We start from the raw sequence: 17858 nt of genomic DNA on the forward strand, positions 1-17858 counted from the left end.
ATATGAACAACTTAACCCCTTCAGTACCAAGATGTATTTCCATATTCATTCTGCTTACTATTTGGCAATTTTATACTGCTTCAGAAACTTCTGTCAGAGTTAAAATAGTGAAGATTCTGGACCATTAATCTTCTGACCTCCATAGACCCTTTCTAATGTCAATAAAATGGTCTAATCTTACACAAATCTCAAGGTAAAAGTGTGTCCCAGTATTGAAGGGCTTAATGACAACTGAAAGTGTTTTAGAATACCAACTGCAGTCAACAAGGCAATACATACACCATCTTGAGAACACTATAATGCATGCAGTCACAATAAGCTTTCGTATCAGAATACACATAAAGAACAGTTTCATTTGTGCCCTTGCCAGTGTATCTCTTGTGATACAGAACACCTTATTACACCCTAGAAACAACACAGCACACACACAGATGACTATGAAACACCCCAGAACACCCTGACACTTTTTAAAACACCCCAGAACATCGACACCTACCATCAAACACCCCAGAACATCCTGACACTTTCAAAACACCCCAGAACACACTTGACACTTCCCATCAAACACCCCAGAACACACACTTGACACTTCCCATCACCTCCACAAACTGAACCAAACCAAACCATAGACTTACCTAACCTAACTTAATCTAATCTAATCTAATCTCACCTTACCTTACCTTACCTTACCTCACCTCACCTCACCTCACCTCACCTCACCTCACCTCACCTCACCTTACCTTACCTTACCTTACCTTACCTTACCTTACCTTACCTTACCTTACCTCACCTAACCATTACATCCACAGAAAGAGGCTCTGGGTCTGTGTGACAACTTGGTGAAGAATGTGCGTCAGGTGGAGAGCCTCACCGACCTGGAGGTGGTGACGCCCGACATGGAGGAGAGCGAGCGCCACCACCTGCACTTGGTGACCCGCGACGTAGTGCACCAATACTTCATGTTTGGCTTTGAGGTACGGTGGTGTCTTTATCTGTTTCTTTTGTCCTTTTTTCCTTTTCTTTTTCCTTTTTTTTCTTTTGGATTTTTTTTATTTATTCACTTATTTATTTATTTAATATTTATTTTTTTGTTGATTTATTTTGTGGTTTTCATGCATCATCTTCTTTCATAATTTTTTTTCTCTGGTTACTTTTTAATGTATTAGGTAATTCTCTCTCTCTCTCTCTCTCTCTCTCTCTCTCTCTCTCTCTCTCTCTCTCTCTCTCTCTCTCTCTCTCTCTCTCTCTCTCTCTCTCTCTCTCTCTCTCTCTCTCTCTCTGTGTGTGTGTGTGTGTGTGTGTGTGTGTGTGTGTGTGTGTGTGTGTGTGTGTGTTTGTGTGTTTCCTCTGGGCAGTACCACAAGGAGGTGACACGCCTGGTGACGGGGCAGCACCGGGCTGAGGTGGCGCCAATGCTGGTCAACCTGGCTCGCATGTGGATGAAGTTTGTGAAGGCGCACTACTCACAGGGGAGGGGATGCCGGCCGAGGTGGGCTAATGCTGGCTTGGAGTTTATCGTGTTTGTTTGCAACCCTCACAACACCTGCTACCTCCAGGAACAGGACTTCCAGGTGAGCGGAGATATTAGGGCTGTGGGGCTCATTGTGTGTGCTCTCTCTCTCTCTCTTGCTCTTCCTTGTAAAGGAAGTGTGTGTAAATAGAAATTGAAGGTGGTAATAGGAAGGGAAGGCTAGTTAGAAGGTAGAAGGCTAAGATAAAGGGTCCATAATAGAAATGTTGAGAGGAAGAGTATTGTGCAAACTGTCTGCCATGGCTAACCCATTGAGGAACAGAGGAAGCAAGATATTAGAGAGAAAGATGTGGAATTTTGAATGAAAGGGATAAAAACAATGGGATTTAGATCTGCATAAGAAAGCAGCCAAGACAGGATGTAATGTTTTACCTTGGCCTGTTTCATAGATAGATAGATTCAGGTGTGTACAGTTTATGACTCAGAGCTTCCCTTCAGGAACTGGTGAAGGAGATTGAATGCTGCCGTGACTACATCATCGGCACCGTACCGGAGCCCAAGCAGCCGTGCACGCCCCTCACACCGGTGCTGCCCAGGCACTTCAGGTAGGGTGGTGTGCTGAGTGAAGGAGACTCTGTGGTGCTGGCTGGGAGATGTCATTGTGTGGCTCTTTTGGTTTCACGCTGAAGAGGAGATCAATATAGACGTGTAAAGTATATTTAGATACCCGTGTGTATAACCTCAAAGAAAAATAAAGTGGTAGTACAATTAGTCTTTTTATGCTTATCTCAAACACAAATGATTATTTAGGTGAGTAAGATACTTATTGATGTGTCTCATTGCATCTCCCAGGTCATCATCAACGTCATCCATCGTCCACCATGCGCCAGAGAGGTCCCTGTCCACTCAGTCGTCCTCCTCCCAGGGTGACTGCTCTCCTGTCATCAATCCCACAGACAGTCCACTGCTCAGGTGAGGCACTGGCAGGCTTATGGTGAAAGAGAGGCCTCACTGTGACTCAAGCTATCGTGTCAAATTTGAGGTTAAGTTGCAGTTAAAATTAATTTATGTTTACTCTCACTGTCCAGCCTTGCTATGGATGTATGTGGCCAGCTGTGCTATGGCTAAGCTCCCGGGGTGTAATAGGGTGATCCATAAGACTTTCTCTTTCTACCATGTGCTGATGGGGCTAAGAGTGTGAATGATGTGTGTATGAGTATATAAAGATAGATTCATAGAAATGTCTGATGATACTTATGTCAACGTGTCACCCGATTTGATGTTATGTGGAAGTGAATGCCAAAGTTTAAGTGGATTTATTCTGCCAAGAGTGACTTAGGTATGTTCTTTTCCGGTGATTGCAGGCGGCACTTGATGCGCAGAAGTCAGCCCAACGCAGAGAAGCTAGTGGATGTCACAGACTCCCCCAGCCAGTACTCCTCAGGTAAGGCCTCTCCTGCCTCAGCCAGCTCCCAGTAGCCTTCGGAATCTTCATAGCTATTTGATTACACCGCTGATTACTAAAACAATGACACATACTACAGTGAACATAATCTTTGTGGTAGCAGTAGGCACCAGACATCTTTAAGTCAGCCTAGACATGCACACATTACAATCACCCATTGACACATTGATCCAGCATGTGACCACCACCACCACCACCACCACCACCACCATCACCACCACCACCAGACTCGGCAGGAGTGAGATTGACTATAGGTGGATTGGTAATACACATTGGCCTCAGGTACTGGTGGGAGGTAAGCCTGGTGGAGTGTGCTCTGTCCAGCTGCCGACATGCATACTGAATTGTTAGTGTGATTCAACTTGCTGCTAAGACCATACCATGTGTGTGTGTGTGTGTGTGTGTGTGTGTGTCTGTTTGATCTGCTGCAGTCTCTGATGAGACAGCCAGACGTTGCCCTACGGAGCGAGCTCAGAGCTCATTATTTCCGATCTTCGGATAGGCCTGAGACCAGGCACACACCACACACCGGGACAACAAGGTCACAACTCCTCGATTTACATCCCGTACCTACTCACTGCTAGGTGAACAGGGGCTACACGTGAAAGGAGACACACCCAAATATCTCCACCCGGCCGGGAATCGAACCCCGTCCTCTGGCTTGTGAGCCAGCGCTCTAACCACTGAGCTACCGGTGTGTGTGTGTGTGTGTGTGTGTGTGTGTGTGTGTGTGTGTGTGTGTGTGTGTGTGTGTGTGTGTGTGTGTTTACCTTCATGAGCTAATGGTAACCTTTTTGTGCTCACTAATTAACTTGTAGGGTGTCCCAGCAGTGAACTGAGGGAAGGAGTGAGGGAGTGACTTTGGTGTTCCTCTGGGAAGTTCCTCAGTTATTGCCATCTTGATAACACTTCCTCATTCTTTCATTCCACCTTCATCTGCTGAACCCTGTTATGTATTAGCAATGTTGTGGCTTTTATTTATGTATTGTGAAACTAACGCCACTACCATTACTACTACTGCTACTACTACTACTACTACTACTACTACTACTACTACTACTACTACTACTACTACTACTACTACTACCACCACCACCACCACCACCACCACCACCACCACCACCACCACTACTACTACTACTACTACTACTACTACTACTACTACTACTACTACTACTACTACTACTACCACCACCACCACCACCACCACCACCACCACCACCACCACCACCACCACCACTACTACCACCACTACTACTACTACTACTACTACTACTACTACTACTACTACTACTACTACTACTACCACCACCACCACCACCACCACCACCACCACCACCACCACCACCACCAACACCACACTACTACTACTACTACTACTACTACTACTACTACTACTTATACCACCACCACCACCACTCAACATACTAAACTGGAGTGTAGGCAACAGAACAGGGTCACCAAGCCATCACGCCTCTCACACTTACCACACCCCTGTACTCCTAGTGGCTGTGTTGTCTTGGTGCCTTGGTGGGTTGGTGCAGTGTTGAATTCCCTGGTTATCTGGTGGACATCAGTAGTTCACCTCAAGACTTGTGAATGTTGACTTGAATATTAGATGTTGTCGATTATAATGAACTGTAAAAAACTGGACCTTTCAAATCAGAGTGTGTTGATGTGTTGATGTTGTTTGGTTGCAGAGAGAAGGAATGTTGGGTGCTGTTTGGTGTTCATATTAGTAAAAGACATCAATTCACATCTCAGAACACAGAAAACAACTGTCGACATTTGATGTTGATTAAAGACTGTAATTTTTTTTCTTCTTATTCTTTATTGCTTATATGAAAATACAAAAGTTAATCCTTTATTCACATGAACTCTGGTGTTTAGTAATGATTCATGGTAATCCAACATCCATCACCTGTACCCTTCACACTCACCATTCTTTATCACCATTCCTCACCAGCATGTCTATCTACACTTACTATTCTTTATCACCACTTCTCACCAGCTTGTCAGTCTTCAGTAGTCGCCTGTATTCTTTACGCTCACTATTCTATTTTCTATCACCATTCCTCACCAATTTGTCTTCAGTTGTCACCTGTATTCATCTTTACTATTCAGCGTTTATTTTTCTTATTTTTCACCAGCCTGTCTGTCTTCAGTAGTCACCTATATCCACCTTTACTATTCTATTCTTCATCCCCTTTCCTCACCAGCTTGTCTGTCTTCAGTTGTCACCTATATCCACCTTTATTATGTTACTAATCAGCTGTTGTTTTGTCCCCTCAGAGAAGCCAATACAGAGAGTGCGGAGGAAGATCTTCACGATGGACGTCAAGCTGGATGAGCGGCTGAGGGATGAGAGGGTGATTGGCCAGGTGTCGAACATTCACCGGGACAAGATACACTTCAAACCACGCACGGTCAACTTCTCATGGCAGCGAGGGTTCAAGATCGGTGAGTACTTGTGTGTGTGTGTGTGTGTGTGTGTGTGTGTGTGTGTGTGTGTGTGTGTTTTTATGTAGGAGAGAAGGCCAATTAAGAGCAAGACACTTAAAAAAAAAAGGCCCACTTGTTGCTGGTTCTCTAAAAGATATGAAGGGTTATCCAAAATTAGGAAGCAGATGTCTTGACACCTCTCTCTTAAAAGAAGTCAAGTCGTAGGAAGATGCAAATATAGAAGCAGGCAGGGAGTTCCAGAGTTTACCAGTGAAAGGTATGAATGATTGAAAGTACTGATTAACTCGTGTGTGTGTGTGTGTGTGTGTGTGTGTGTGTGTGTGTGTGTGTGTGTGTGTGTGTGTGTGTGTGTGTGTGTGTGTGTGTGTGTGTTTTCATCTTTCTGCTTGATTTTCTTGGCACAGAGATGAGTTTTTGTGATAAACCTAAGCATAACAGTACAGACAACTTTCACCTTACACAATTCACACATCACTAATTTCTCCTGTTATGTGGCAGCTTTCTGTAACTCAGATTGTGGAATTTGATATCTATGGAGTACAGGTTATTTTCTCAGTGGTGACTTACAGTATCAGCCACTGGTAGTCTGTCTGTTGGGTGCATGTAATTAAGCATTACAGCAGCCCACACTATTCACTCTGACAATAGACCTGATGCATTGTGATTGGTACAGTTGCTCCATACACACACCGTCATTGTGTATGGTTAACTTTTGATCAATACTAGACAACAGCATGCTTCAGAAAGTTGCACCTCACACTGCCACACATCTCCTGTACTCACTTCACAAAAAAGGTAGCAATTATATCCATCTCAGTTGTGCCATCGTTATACATCCGTAACTTTACAATGTTTAATATCAGTGTTATGGAGAATAATTACTTAAATGTTCTAGCAAAGCTTCACTACAGCTACAGCTTAACAAATAGGACACAGGGTGGACAGTCTTGGCAGTGCTATGTGGAAGGGGTTCTGTCACCTTCCTTAGTTGGCGCGGTAGTCGAAGGTCACGTAAGGATCTTGGTTGGGGTCAAAGGTTCTGGGTGTGACGGCCTCCTCCTCTCTGGGCAAGGGAGAACCAGGCATTGAGTTATTGAGACTTGAGAAAGAATCAGTTACTGACACAAACAGCGACTTGGAATGTTTGGGGAATGGACGAGGAACAAGACAATTGGTCATCCTTGGAGCAAATAATCAGATTTTTAGTTGCATTTTTCACTTAGAAGTTGAAGTGGCTTGTGAGTGTGTTGGTCTCGTAAAATATCATTGTCTGCGGCCTATCTACACGTTACAATGCTCCTGGGCTATTCACAGTGCCTCTCCCAAAAAGAAGCAAGGAGAGGAGACAAGAATTGGATAATCTACACACAAACAAGCACAATCACAATCACTCATGCAAACTCCATCACATTTGAAGTTGTTAGGCAAATGTTGGGCACTGTTGTGTTATATTTGTTTACTTAATGATGTGCAGTGAACGGTGAAGGTGAAACATTTTAATAGGAGTGTTCGTTGCACATTAACAGAAAGTATTTAGAAACACTTTGCTCTTTCACCAAGACTATTTTTAAGCCCTCCAATACCATGCTGCATTTTCATATTTTATGCAGCTTCAGAAACTTAGGTGGGTATTAACAGAGTGAAGACTCTGGCCATTAATCTTGTGACCTCCATAGACCCCCTTCTAATGCAAATAAAATTGTCTAATCACACCCAAAAGTCATGGGAAAGATGTGTCTCAGTACTGAAGGGGTTAAAGGCCACAGAAATTATTAGTTGGCTTCTCAGTAGTGTTTTCATGTTAGTAATGTAGAAATCTTAATAATCTGTTACTACAACAATAAAAACATCCTTGAAAACTATAATTTTGACTATAATTTTATGAATGTAGTGGATGTAAAGCATGGAAGTGTATCAGAATGTCGCCCAGTAAGTAAACAAACAGGAGAGAACAATACCTCACACAAAAGCACACAATTTTACCTCGGTGAGTCAGTCTGGCCTTGAATCTCAGTGAAGTTCTTGAAGACTGGGTGATCCACTTTCCCTCCACGACGAATCATCATGCATGACCGCCAGAGGGAGTACTGGGGGCCACGGAAGTCGTACCAGTAGAGGCCGGTGTACTGGTGCTCTGCTGGGATAGGGCCGTGCAGGTATCGCCCATTCAGGTTGCTGTGTGTAGGGTTAAGAAAGTGATTTACCGGTGTGTGTTTGTCAGCATAAACCACTTCAGTACCATGGCACGTTTTTATATTTATTCTGGTCACTATTTGGTGATTTTATACAGCTTCAGGAACTTATGTAGGGATTGATATAGTGAAGACTCAGGCTATTAATTTTCTGACATCCATAGACCCTTCCTAATGTAAATAAAGTCACAGTGCTTTTCCCATGATCATTTATAAAGAGAAATATAAGGATGGTATAACTTAAACTGTCCTAAAGGCAACTACATATCTTCACTAAGTCTATCACTATATCTTGTGAGGGAAGGTAGGCACTGAGTGGATAGGGGTGAGGAGGAGGCAGGTGTGAGATGAGGGATGAGTGTTGGCTGCCTCACCTGGTCTCACACGCACGGTACCACCAGGCGCCCATGTGGTCCCTGGCACAGCTCCTCTCAGGCCATGCATCATTGTCCACGTCTATTGTGCTGAAGCGCCGCCCAACGTGGTAGCGTAGTGAGTCGCCTGTGTGGAACAGGGATGGTCAGAGTGAAGGTGGTCATGGTTCTTACACATAAAAAGATGAACACTGATATCGAAGTGTCTCAAGTTGCCAGTGAATTGTTAAGTCTTAGAGTAACTTTATCTCTATCAGTGAGATAATGGTATTGATTTATTGCATTCTTCTTATCATGAGTATGTCCAGTAACTAGTGATGAATGTGTTGGATGCCTGACCTGCATCTCCGCTATATTTGCCGAGCATTTTGAGAGAGTAGCCCTCCAGCTCAGACCCAATGGCAAAGGCTGAGTAGAGAGCGTGTCCCACCTGCTGGTCGTAGTCTGCCATGTCCACTCGCAGCGTTGACACCTGCACCAAGCATCACCATTACTAACAGTGGTAGTGATGGCAGCAGCAGCAGTAGTAGTAGCAGTAGTAGTAGTAGTAGTAGTAGTAGTAGTAGTAGTAGTAGTAGTAGTAGTAGTAGTGATAGGAGTAATCTACCTTTGGCTGCCTCTTTTCAGGGTTACCACTGTGAACCACTTACCTCTACTTTATTCTGCATACAAGTAATGATAATGAGACTACAGTGTTGTAGTTTTTTTGGTAGATGAATAGTATCCATTGGACAAAGAGAGAAGAATGCAGTGATACTTAAATACAGGTAGTATCCAACAAAGAAAAGAGAGTGAAGGGAATAATAGTTGGTGATTTGTTTTTTGAAGTTTTGTGATTAGCAATTATTGTGGCCAAGAAAAGCCTGGATTTAGACACACACACATTCAGGCTAACTGGCAGCATATATAAACACTCCCTTAATGGATGCAAATCCTTTAAGGCACATGAACTCTTATTCACAGCGATCAAGGTCAAGTGTTTACTATTCCCCAGAACATGCATTGAATTTTTGTAGTGCCCTGCCTGCCTCTGCACTCACTCCTCCCTTTAACCTAAACTGTCTGAAGAGGAAGGTTTCAAGACACACATCCTCAAATTCCAAATAACCCGACTGACTGACTACACTCAATGGGGACTGACACCTTCATTTGGCACTTTTTAACCCCTTCAGTACCAAGATGCGTTTCCATATTCATTCGGGTTACAATTTGGCAGTTTTAAAGAGCTTCAGAAAGGTATGTGGGGATTAAGATAATAAGGACTCTGGCTATTAATCTCTTGACCTTCATAGACCCTTTCTAATGTAAATAAAATCGCCTAATCACATCCAAAACTTGTGATAAAAATGTGTCTCCGTATTGAAAGGGTTAATAGCCTTTTTCTTGCCCCAGACCAAAGTCCCTTACATATAAAAAAAGCTCAATATTGAATAACCCTTCTGAATAGACTCATGAAGGATTGGAATCTTGTATAGGTCTTCTTAGACCTATTTGGGTATGGTAGGCCTAGGTCCCCTCGTACATATATAAAAAGAAAGAAAAGTAAAATATTGACCTGCTGGTTGGTGAGGAGGTGGATCTTCTCATTCCCTAGCCAGTACTCCCCTGCAATGTTACCAAAGCCGTGTTTGTAGTCAGCCCATTCCCTCAGGAAGTCCACCGAGCCGTCCTCCCGCCGCTGGATCACCTGCAGGGACACAACACAGCAATGCAGGTTATTTTAGTGCTTGTTTTGTGCTGCTGAGGAAGAGTTTATTGATCGGTCATCTCTTCTGTGTTGTGTTGCCAGATTGGTGAAGCAGAGATACCTAGAGTTTTGTGTTAGATGGATGGAATTTTGTGGTAGCAGGTGGCAGGGAAGGCATTGGTTGATTGGTGAAGTTGAAAAGAGTTTTTTGTTGTCAAAAATGGCATTAGCAGATTGATTGGTGAAGTTGAGAGAGTTTCGTATTATTAAGAAAGGCATCTATTTGTTGGTGAAGTTGAGAGAGTTTTGTGTTGTCAAGAAAGGCATTAACAGATTGATTGGTGAAGTTGAGATGGATAAAGTCTTGTGTCACAGAACTGGGGAAATTGAGGTAGAGTTTTATAATGTCAAGTCAAGCTTTGATGGGTTGATGAACTGGAAAATTCATCGATATAAAAGAATTGGTAGATTGATAAACTTGAAATTGTGTGCCACCAAAAAACATGTGCCGTAACACAGACTAGAGGACTTGTGTGTAGTTTTGTGGCACCAAGGGGGGGGACAGTTGTTTGCCACCAAAAACATGCGCCATAAACAGACTAGAGGACTTGTGTGTAGTTGTGTGGCACCAAGGAGAGGACAGTTTAAGTACTCGTCCAGCAGCCAAACCACAGTGGGAGGAGCATCACCACCACTGTGCAGAAGATGAGAGTGGTTATTGTAGTGACAGGGAGGAGCATTCTCAAGACATTTGTCCCCTTTTTTTTGGGGCCTAACTCTATCAGACTTATGTGGGAACTGGCAACTAAGTCGGCCTTTTTGTATTCTATTAGTATCCTTTGCCAGTTGTCCCCTCTTACATTAAAAGAAAAAAAAATTGTGTTGGTTACGGGTACTCACTGTCCAGCCACCTCCGTCAGTCTCCATGTCACAGTACACAAAGAAGGGAGTCAGGGAGTAGCGGGGCTGGATGCTGTACACCCCAGACTGCTTCCTCCCTTTTCTCAGGAGCTGCCAGCAGTCCTCAGGCTCTCCTGCAGTGAAGTGTAAAGTAGGGAAGGAAGGCTATTTGTACTGCACTAAAAATAGAAATGACTTCTGTTTATCTTTTCTGTTTATAAGAACGTAATAGAATATACAAAGATGAAACAGACAGTAGCAGCCTTAAGGTCTTGTTAGTCCCTGGGTAACTATAGACTATAGAACACAACCATTAATTCTAAAAGGTAAAAAATATGCTGTTATGTCACATTCTAACAAAGTAGTATTGTAAATTTTCTTAAGCCAGCTGCTCCTTGAAATTGCCATGAGCTTTAAGCTTGGAATGTTTTCTATCCATAGCCCCAAAAAATAGGAAGATCAGTTTGGAATAGCTGTTCTGCACATCAGTCCTCCTAGATGCTAGTGTGGATGGTCATTTCAGTGACCTGGCAGTGCTTTTGTACCTTTGCGTGGGCCTCGTCTGTTGTTGGAGGGCTGTGGCTGCACCATCGTTCTGGCCAGCAGGGACATGGCCGAGTCTTGGTTCTTCAGCTCACTCAGGTTTTCCAGCAGATATTGCTTGGTTACCATCCTCTCACTTAAACTTGTCAGGTTACTGCAGGTCAAGAAACATTATTAAAAGCTGTGCTGCTTTCTGTAAAGGAAGTCTAGTATCATTTTCCAGTTTGCACAATTGTTACAGGTGAAGTTACTGCTGTACACTCACTCACCTTGCAATCTTGTTGAGGGACGTCAAGTTGTGGCTCAGTTGGTCAATGTCCTCTATGATGCCATTTGTTGCAGTCTTCAGACCCTGGAGTGTTCCCACCATGGCCTGCATCTTAAGGCCATTCACCTCACTGCCTCTGTTGTCTGTGGCAAGTAGTTACTGGGAGTTGAGAGCTGACACTCTGTGTGTCTGTTTTTGTGTCAATTGTAAATGTGCATATGAGTTATTGATGGTAGTTTGTTGCCTTTTTAATGGAGCAAAGTGGTCAAATATTGAACTAGCCTTGTGTGGGAATCTCTCTGACAGCAGTCTTGATGTCCACGTATTGCTGGCCGAGGTTCATGATGCTGCTCTTGATTCCATCCAGCTGGGTGTTGACCTGGTCCAGCTCGGAGTCGGTGCGCTCCATGCGGTGACGCACGGCATTGCTCAGGTCGTTGTTAAAACTCTTGCGTTCCTCAGCCTGAAGCTCCAGTTTGGTCAGTCTTGGTGTGTTGTTGTTATTGTTGGTGTTGGTGTTTAGGGAAAGAAAATGTTACCAGTGTTTGGAATTTGCAAAACTGTCATAATTCCGTGTTACTCACTGGAAAGATTTAACATTGGAGGATTTTTTTAAAACTAAAGAACATAAAGATGGAACTCATTGAAGTATGCAACACACATTCATCTTCCAGTGATGTTCCAGTGAAGTCTTTTAAGCTAAACGTAGGAACAGACTTGTATCCGGCATTGTGCAGTTGGTGTCTTCATATTGAAGAGTGCTCATTATTCACTCACATTGTCTTGAGGACTCAGAATTCACATCCTCAAGACATGTAAGACAGTACACCATGCCCTGCCATGCCCCGCCATGCCCTCCCATGCACCTCACCTGTAGTTGATGGTGCCAATCCTCTCCGTCTGTTGTCGCTGCAGCACCTCAATGCCTGATAGTCTGTCGCTGAGCCGCTGCAGCATCAGGATGATGGCGTTGGTGTGCTGCTGGGAAGTATCCACCTTCGAGGGGCTGGTGCTGGTGCTGGTGCTGCTTGTGTCTTCACTGGTGCTACTGTTATTGTCACCAGAGAACCTGCTGTCAGTGCTGCTGCCATCACTGCTGCTACTAACACCTTCCCCTTGCTGTTGCAGTCTTCTTCCTCTTCCACCTTGCCTTTCACCACCACCACCAACACCACCACCACCACCACCACCACCACCACCACTACCACCTTCACCTCTACCTCCTCCTCCACCTCCTCCTCCCCCTCCCCCACCTTGTCTGAGTCCCCTGCCACTCTGCTGTCTCCTTCCATACCGTCGACTTGATCCACCTTGCTGCCTGCTGGTACTGCCACCACCACCTCCACCTCCGCCTCTTCTGCTTGTGGCTGGACCAGGGGGAAGGCTGTCACGGTCTTGGTGACCTGGAGTGGCTCTGCTTTGGTCCCATTGTTGTTGGCCTGGAAGCTAAGAGTGCAGTCAGGAGGCACCAGTGGTGAGGGGTTGGAGGGTCTGTGGTGAGTGAGGCATTGTGGCGCTGGGAGGCACTTACCTGGTCTGGCCGTTGGGTGACGATGCGAAGTGTGCGTGCTGTGCTGGTGTCCAGGCTGGGCTCACCCTCTGCCACTCCAAGGCTCTCACTCTGTCTCAAGGAAGATACTTGTAAGCAGCCATTTTAAGTGTTTTCACCTTATGGAGTAGAGGCACACATACCTTGAAGAATGAAAAACATGTGTAGGGATTAGTGGAGCTGGCCACTCTGCAGAATGAAAGTTTGGAAATATTCCCTAGTCCCCATGGTAGGGATCTGGCCATTCCCTGCACAGCTGGCTTAGAATACATCCATCATATTCCCGGCACATTGTCAAAGATCTCGGAAAGGATGGGGTGATGGAAATGGCTAATGTTCTTCTCTATGTATTTATTCCTGCAGTGAGACAAGGCTTTTTTTTTCCCATCTTGCCTTGCTTTCTCCTCACTGATGGACACCTTAGCTTGATGCATGAATATTGGCAAGAATTAATCATCAGTATTGAAGTCTTCCTTGTGAAATGATTGCTGTGTGTGTGTGTGTGTGTGTGTGTGTGTGTGTGTGTGTGTGTGTGTGTGTGTGTGTATTTACCTATTTGTATTTACCTATTTGTGTATTACAGGGTCCGAGCTAAGCTCTCTGTGTCCTGTCTCCTTGTCCATTCCTGTCATATTTCTCTATCATCTGATTGACACACACCGCGTCAACGACATGACTGCTCAGTTTATTCCACTTATCAATGCTACGATGCGGGAAACTGTATTTTCTCACGTCATTTAGACAGATGTCCTTTATTAGCTTTTTTCCATGTCCCCGGAGATGATTACTTGTGGTCACCTTTATCAACTCTATCCAGTATGTCAATCTTGTTCACCAATTTATACATAGTTATCATGTCTCCTCTTGTTCTTCTCTCTCCTAATGTGGTCAGCCCCAGCTTCCTCAGTCTTTCCTCATAGTCTAACTCCCTGAGTCCTGGTGTGTGTGTGTGTGTGTGTGTGATTCATTGTTTGATCTGCAGTCTCTGACGAGACAGCCAGACGTTACCCTACGGAACGAGCTCAGAGCTCATTATTTCCGATCTTTGGATAGGCCTGAGACCAGGCACACACCACACACTGGGACAACAAGGTCACAACTTCTCGATTTACATCCCGTACCTACTCACTGCTAGGTGAACAGGGGCTACACGTGAAAGGAGACACACCCAAATATCTTCACCCGGCCGGGGAATTGCACCCCGGTCCTGTGTGTGTATTTACCTAGTTGTAGTTTTACAGGGCCTGGGCTTTATGCTTTTATGTGTGTGTGTGTGTGTGTGTGTGTGTGTGTGTGTGTGTGTGTGTGTGTGTGTGTGTGTGTGTGTGTGTGTGTGTATTTACCTAGTTGTATTTACCTAGTTGTAGTTTTACAGGGCCTTGGCTTTATGCTCGTGTGGTCCCATCTCCATATCTACACTTATTTAATTTTTTTTTAAAACTATGTACACTCTTTGCTGACACCACTTCCTCACTCAAACTGTTCCAAGTCTCAACACATCTTTATGGAAACTAAATTTTTTAACATCTCTCAAACATCGTCCCTTCCTTAGTTTCTTACTATGCGATCTTGTGCTTCTAAAGTCATATTCTTCTCTCAGGATCAGTTTCTCATTATCCACTTCATCCATTCCGTTAATCAATTTATAAACTTGTATCAGATCCCCTCTCTCTCTTCTCTGCTCCAAGGTTGGTAGATCCATAGCCTTTAGTCTCTCCTCATATGTCATCCCTTTAAATTCTGGAACCATTCTTGTAGCCATTTTTGTAGTCTCTAATTTTCTTATGTGTTTCTTTTATGGGGAGTCCACACAACTCCTGCATATTCCAATCTAGGTCTTATTTTAGTACTTATCAATTTCTTCATCATTTCCTTGTCCATATAGTGAAATGCTACTCCAATATTCCTTAGCAAATTATACGTCTCTCTGAAAATTCTATCAATATGGCTTACTGGTTGATTATTTTCTTCCATTGTCACTCCCAAGTCCTTTTCCTTTTTTACTTTTTCTAGTTCTACTCCATCTCCCATCTTATAGATTCCCACTGGTCGTCTTTCACTTTTTCCCATTTCCATGACATGGCTTTTGTCCACATTGAATTCCATCTCCCATTTTTTGCTCCATTTCCAGATCTTGTTTAAGTCTTCCTGTAGTATTTCACAATCCTCTTTTTGTTTAATGACTCTGCACAGTTTCGCATCGTCCGCAAACAGATTTATGTAGCTGTTCACTCCCTCTGGCATGTCATTTATATATACGAGAAAAAGTATTGGCGCCAATACTGACCCCTGTGGCACTCCGCTGTCTACTGTTGTCCACTTGGACTTCATGTGTGTATTTACCTAATTGTATTTACCTAATTGTAACATACGGGAAAGGAGCTATGCTCGTACTGTCCCGTCTCCATATCTACTAATGTCCAGCTTTTTCTTAAAATCATGAATATTCCTTGCGTTGACCACTTCCACGTCTAAACTATTCCATGCTTCCACCCTTCTATGAGGGAAGCTATATTTTTTCACATCTCTCCTATAAATGGCCATTTTAGTTTTTCCCATGCCCTCTCGACATTCTTTCATTCCACATACACAGATCTTCCCTATCCATTTTTCCATGCCAATCATCACTCTGTATATTGCTATCAGGTCTCCCTTTCTCTTCTGTTTTCCAGGGTCGGAAGTTGCATTCTGTTCAGTCTGTCTTCATAAGTCAAATCTCTTAAGTCAGGCACCATTTTTGTTGCAGCCCTCTGTACTTTCTCTAGTTTCCTTATGTGTTTCTTTAAGTTCAGAGCCCACTGTATTGTTGCATATTCAAGCCTTGGTCTTATCATTGCAGTAATTATTTTCTTCATCATTTCTTCATCTAAATATACGAACGCCACTCTTATGTTCCTCAATAAGTTCAATACTTCTCCAATTATTTTGTTTATATGTCTCTCTGGCGATAGGTCATTGGTAATTGTCACCCCAAGGTCTTTTTCTTCATGACTGGTTTTATGTCTTCATTTCCTATCTTGTACATACTCCTGATTCTTCTTTCACTCTTGCCAAACTCTAATTTCTTGCATTTTGTCGTGTTGAACTCCATTTGCCATGTACAGCTCCATTTCCATATTCTGTCCAAGTCTTCCTGGAGTAGTTCGCAATCTTTGTCACATCTCACTTTTCTTAACAATTTTGCATCGTCTGCAAATAGGCTCACATAACTGGACACCCCATCCACCATGTCATTTATGTAGACCGCAAACATTACTGGTGCCAACACTGATCCCTGTGGAACTCCACTCTCCACCAAGCCCCATTCTGATGGTCTGTCCTTAATTATTGTTCTCATTTCTCTTCCTACCAAAAGTGTGTGTGTGTGTGTGTGTGTGTGTGTGTGTGTGTGTGTGTGTGTGTGTGTGTGTGTGTGTGTGTGTGTATTTACCTAATTGTATTTACCTAATTGTAACATACGGGAAAAGAGCTATGCTCGTACTGTCCCGTCTCCATATCTACTAATGTCCAGCTTTTTCTTAAAATCATGAATATTCCTTGCGTTGACCACTTCCACGTCTAAACTATTCCATGCTTCCACCCTTCTATGAGGGAAGCTATATTTTTTCACATCTCTCCTATAAGTGGCCATTTTTAGTTTTTTCCCATGCCCTCTCGACATTCTTTCATTCCACATACACAGATCTGTGTGTGTGTGTGTGTGTATGAGAGAGAGGTGGAGTAGTGTGGTGCTCACCTGTTGAGGCTGAACAGAGGAGTGGCTGCGTTCTCTCTCCTGACCAGTCACCACAGCTGCCACCAGCCACACCACCCACACAGCAGCTGCCACCCACATGTTTGGCTGTGTGGTGCACATAACACATTACCTCAAGCATCATTTGACTTGCTCTATTAGAATTAAGTGACTGCTCCCTTTACTAAATTAACTTGGCTGGCTTTTCCCTTAAAGTAGTTCTTATATATTTCTTGTAATCTGTCACTGTATTGCATTATATATTTGCATTGGGGAAGCAATAGGTGTGGGAGAGGGAAGGTTGCTGGAGATATTGGCAGTATGGTGAGTGTGTGGGTGTTGCTACTTGCCTCTCAGTGACACAACACACATCCACTGCAGCCTCCACTCCAACACTCAAGGTCTCTGGGCTGCACAGTGTGGGTGGCAACAAGGAGGGGAGTGCCCACAGTAAGGAGGGGCAGGGGGTGTCTGGGGAAGTAATCAGCCCACCACTCAGCCAGCCAGCCAGCCTATCTCTCACGCCCACACACTACCCAGCCTCGCCCACCTACTCACCCACCCACCCACCCACACACCCACCCATCCTGGCCCACCCCACCTACTCTCATGCATAGCTACACTCTTTACATGTATATATTTTAAAAGAAGATGCATACACACACAAAAATGTTTATTATTCACATATATAGTTACACATTATGTAGCATTTTCATACATAGATTTTTTATGTAAGTTTGAAAATGTACTGGGAAATGTTGAGGGAATATTAAAGATGATAAAATGTAAGCAGAATATATTAGACAGGTTTAAGATACTGCATGATATGAGCTAAGAAGTGTGTGTGTGTGTGTGTGTGTGTGTGTGTGTGTGTGTGTGTGTGTGTGTGTGTGTGTGTGTGTGTGTGTGTTAATCACCATTGAACAGCAGCTCCCAACATTTTCCTTGAGAGCACTGTTTCAATTCCTGACAAGCCCTGTGTACCAACCTTTAAAGTCTTGCCTTCCTCTGATGTGCCTGGTTCCTTTTAGGCTCCAGTCAGCCTTAGATAAACTCCTTCTGTTATGTGTTCCTTAGTTTATATGTTGTCTCTACCTTTACAGCACTTTTGTTTTGGATATTTCTTCCATCTTTTTATTACACACTGTACAGAAGGATTATTTTTCCCCCTCCTTCAAAATATATCACTCTCAGAAACTCGTCTTGTTCCCTT

General features: G+C 43.7%; 2 protein-coding genes across 4 annotated transcripts in view; one reads left to right on the plus strand and one right to left on the minus strand.

Moving 5' to 3' along the window:
• Nucleotides 1-17858, plus strand: part of LOC123505862 (mitogen-activated protein kinase kinase kinase 4-like) — a 47804-nt gene that overhangs the window by 20141 nt on the left and 9805 nt on the right. For all 3 annotated transcript variants that reach the window (XM_045257667.1, XM_045257668.1, XM_045257669.1), the window contains 6 exons: nucleotides 810-974; nucleotides 1356-1571; nucleotides 1970-2076; nucleotides 2324-2443; nucleotides 2836-2915; nucleotides 5229-5396. In XM_045257667.1, the coding sequence (XP_045113602.1) occupies nucleotides 810-974; nucleotides 1356-1571; nucleotides 1970-2076; nucleotides 2324-2443; nucleotides 2836-2915; nucleotides 5229-5396 (856 nt within the window). The remainder of the gene's footprint in view (nucleotides 1-809; nucleotides 975-1355; nucleotides 1572-1969; nucleotides 2077-2323; nucleotides 2444-2835; nucleotides 2916-5228; nucleotides 5397-17858) is intronic.
• Nucleotides 6213-17147, minus strand: LOC123505864 (angiopoietin-4-like). The gene is made up of 13 exons (XM_045257671.1): nucleotides 16996-17147; nucleotides 16649-16753; nucleotides 12895-12984; nucleotides 12235-12809; nucleotides 11646-11848; nucleotides 11365-11506; nucleotides 11098-11249; nucleotides 10553-10686; nucleotides 9521-9652; nucleotides 8305-8437; nucleotides 7966-8092; nucleotides 7383-7574; nucleotides 6213-6462 (listed from the first exon to the last, which is right to left on the minus strand). Exons 2-13 carry the CDS (start codon nucleotides 16745-16747, stop codon nucleotides 6384-6386), a joined length of 2058 nt encoding a protein of 685 aa, XP_045113606.1. The 5' UTR covers nucleotides 16748-16753; nucleotides 16996-17147; the 3' UTR covers nucleotides 6213-6383.

The sequence above is a fragment of the Portunus trituberculatus genome, chromosome 18, assembly GCF_017591435.1.
Source record: "Portunus trituberculatus isolate SZX2019 chromosome 18, ASM1759143v1, whole genome shotgun sequence".
Classification (NCBI taxonomy): Eukaryota; Metazoa; Arthropoda; class Malacostraca; order Decapoda; family Portunidae; genus Portunus; species Portunus trituberculatus.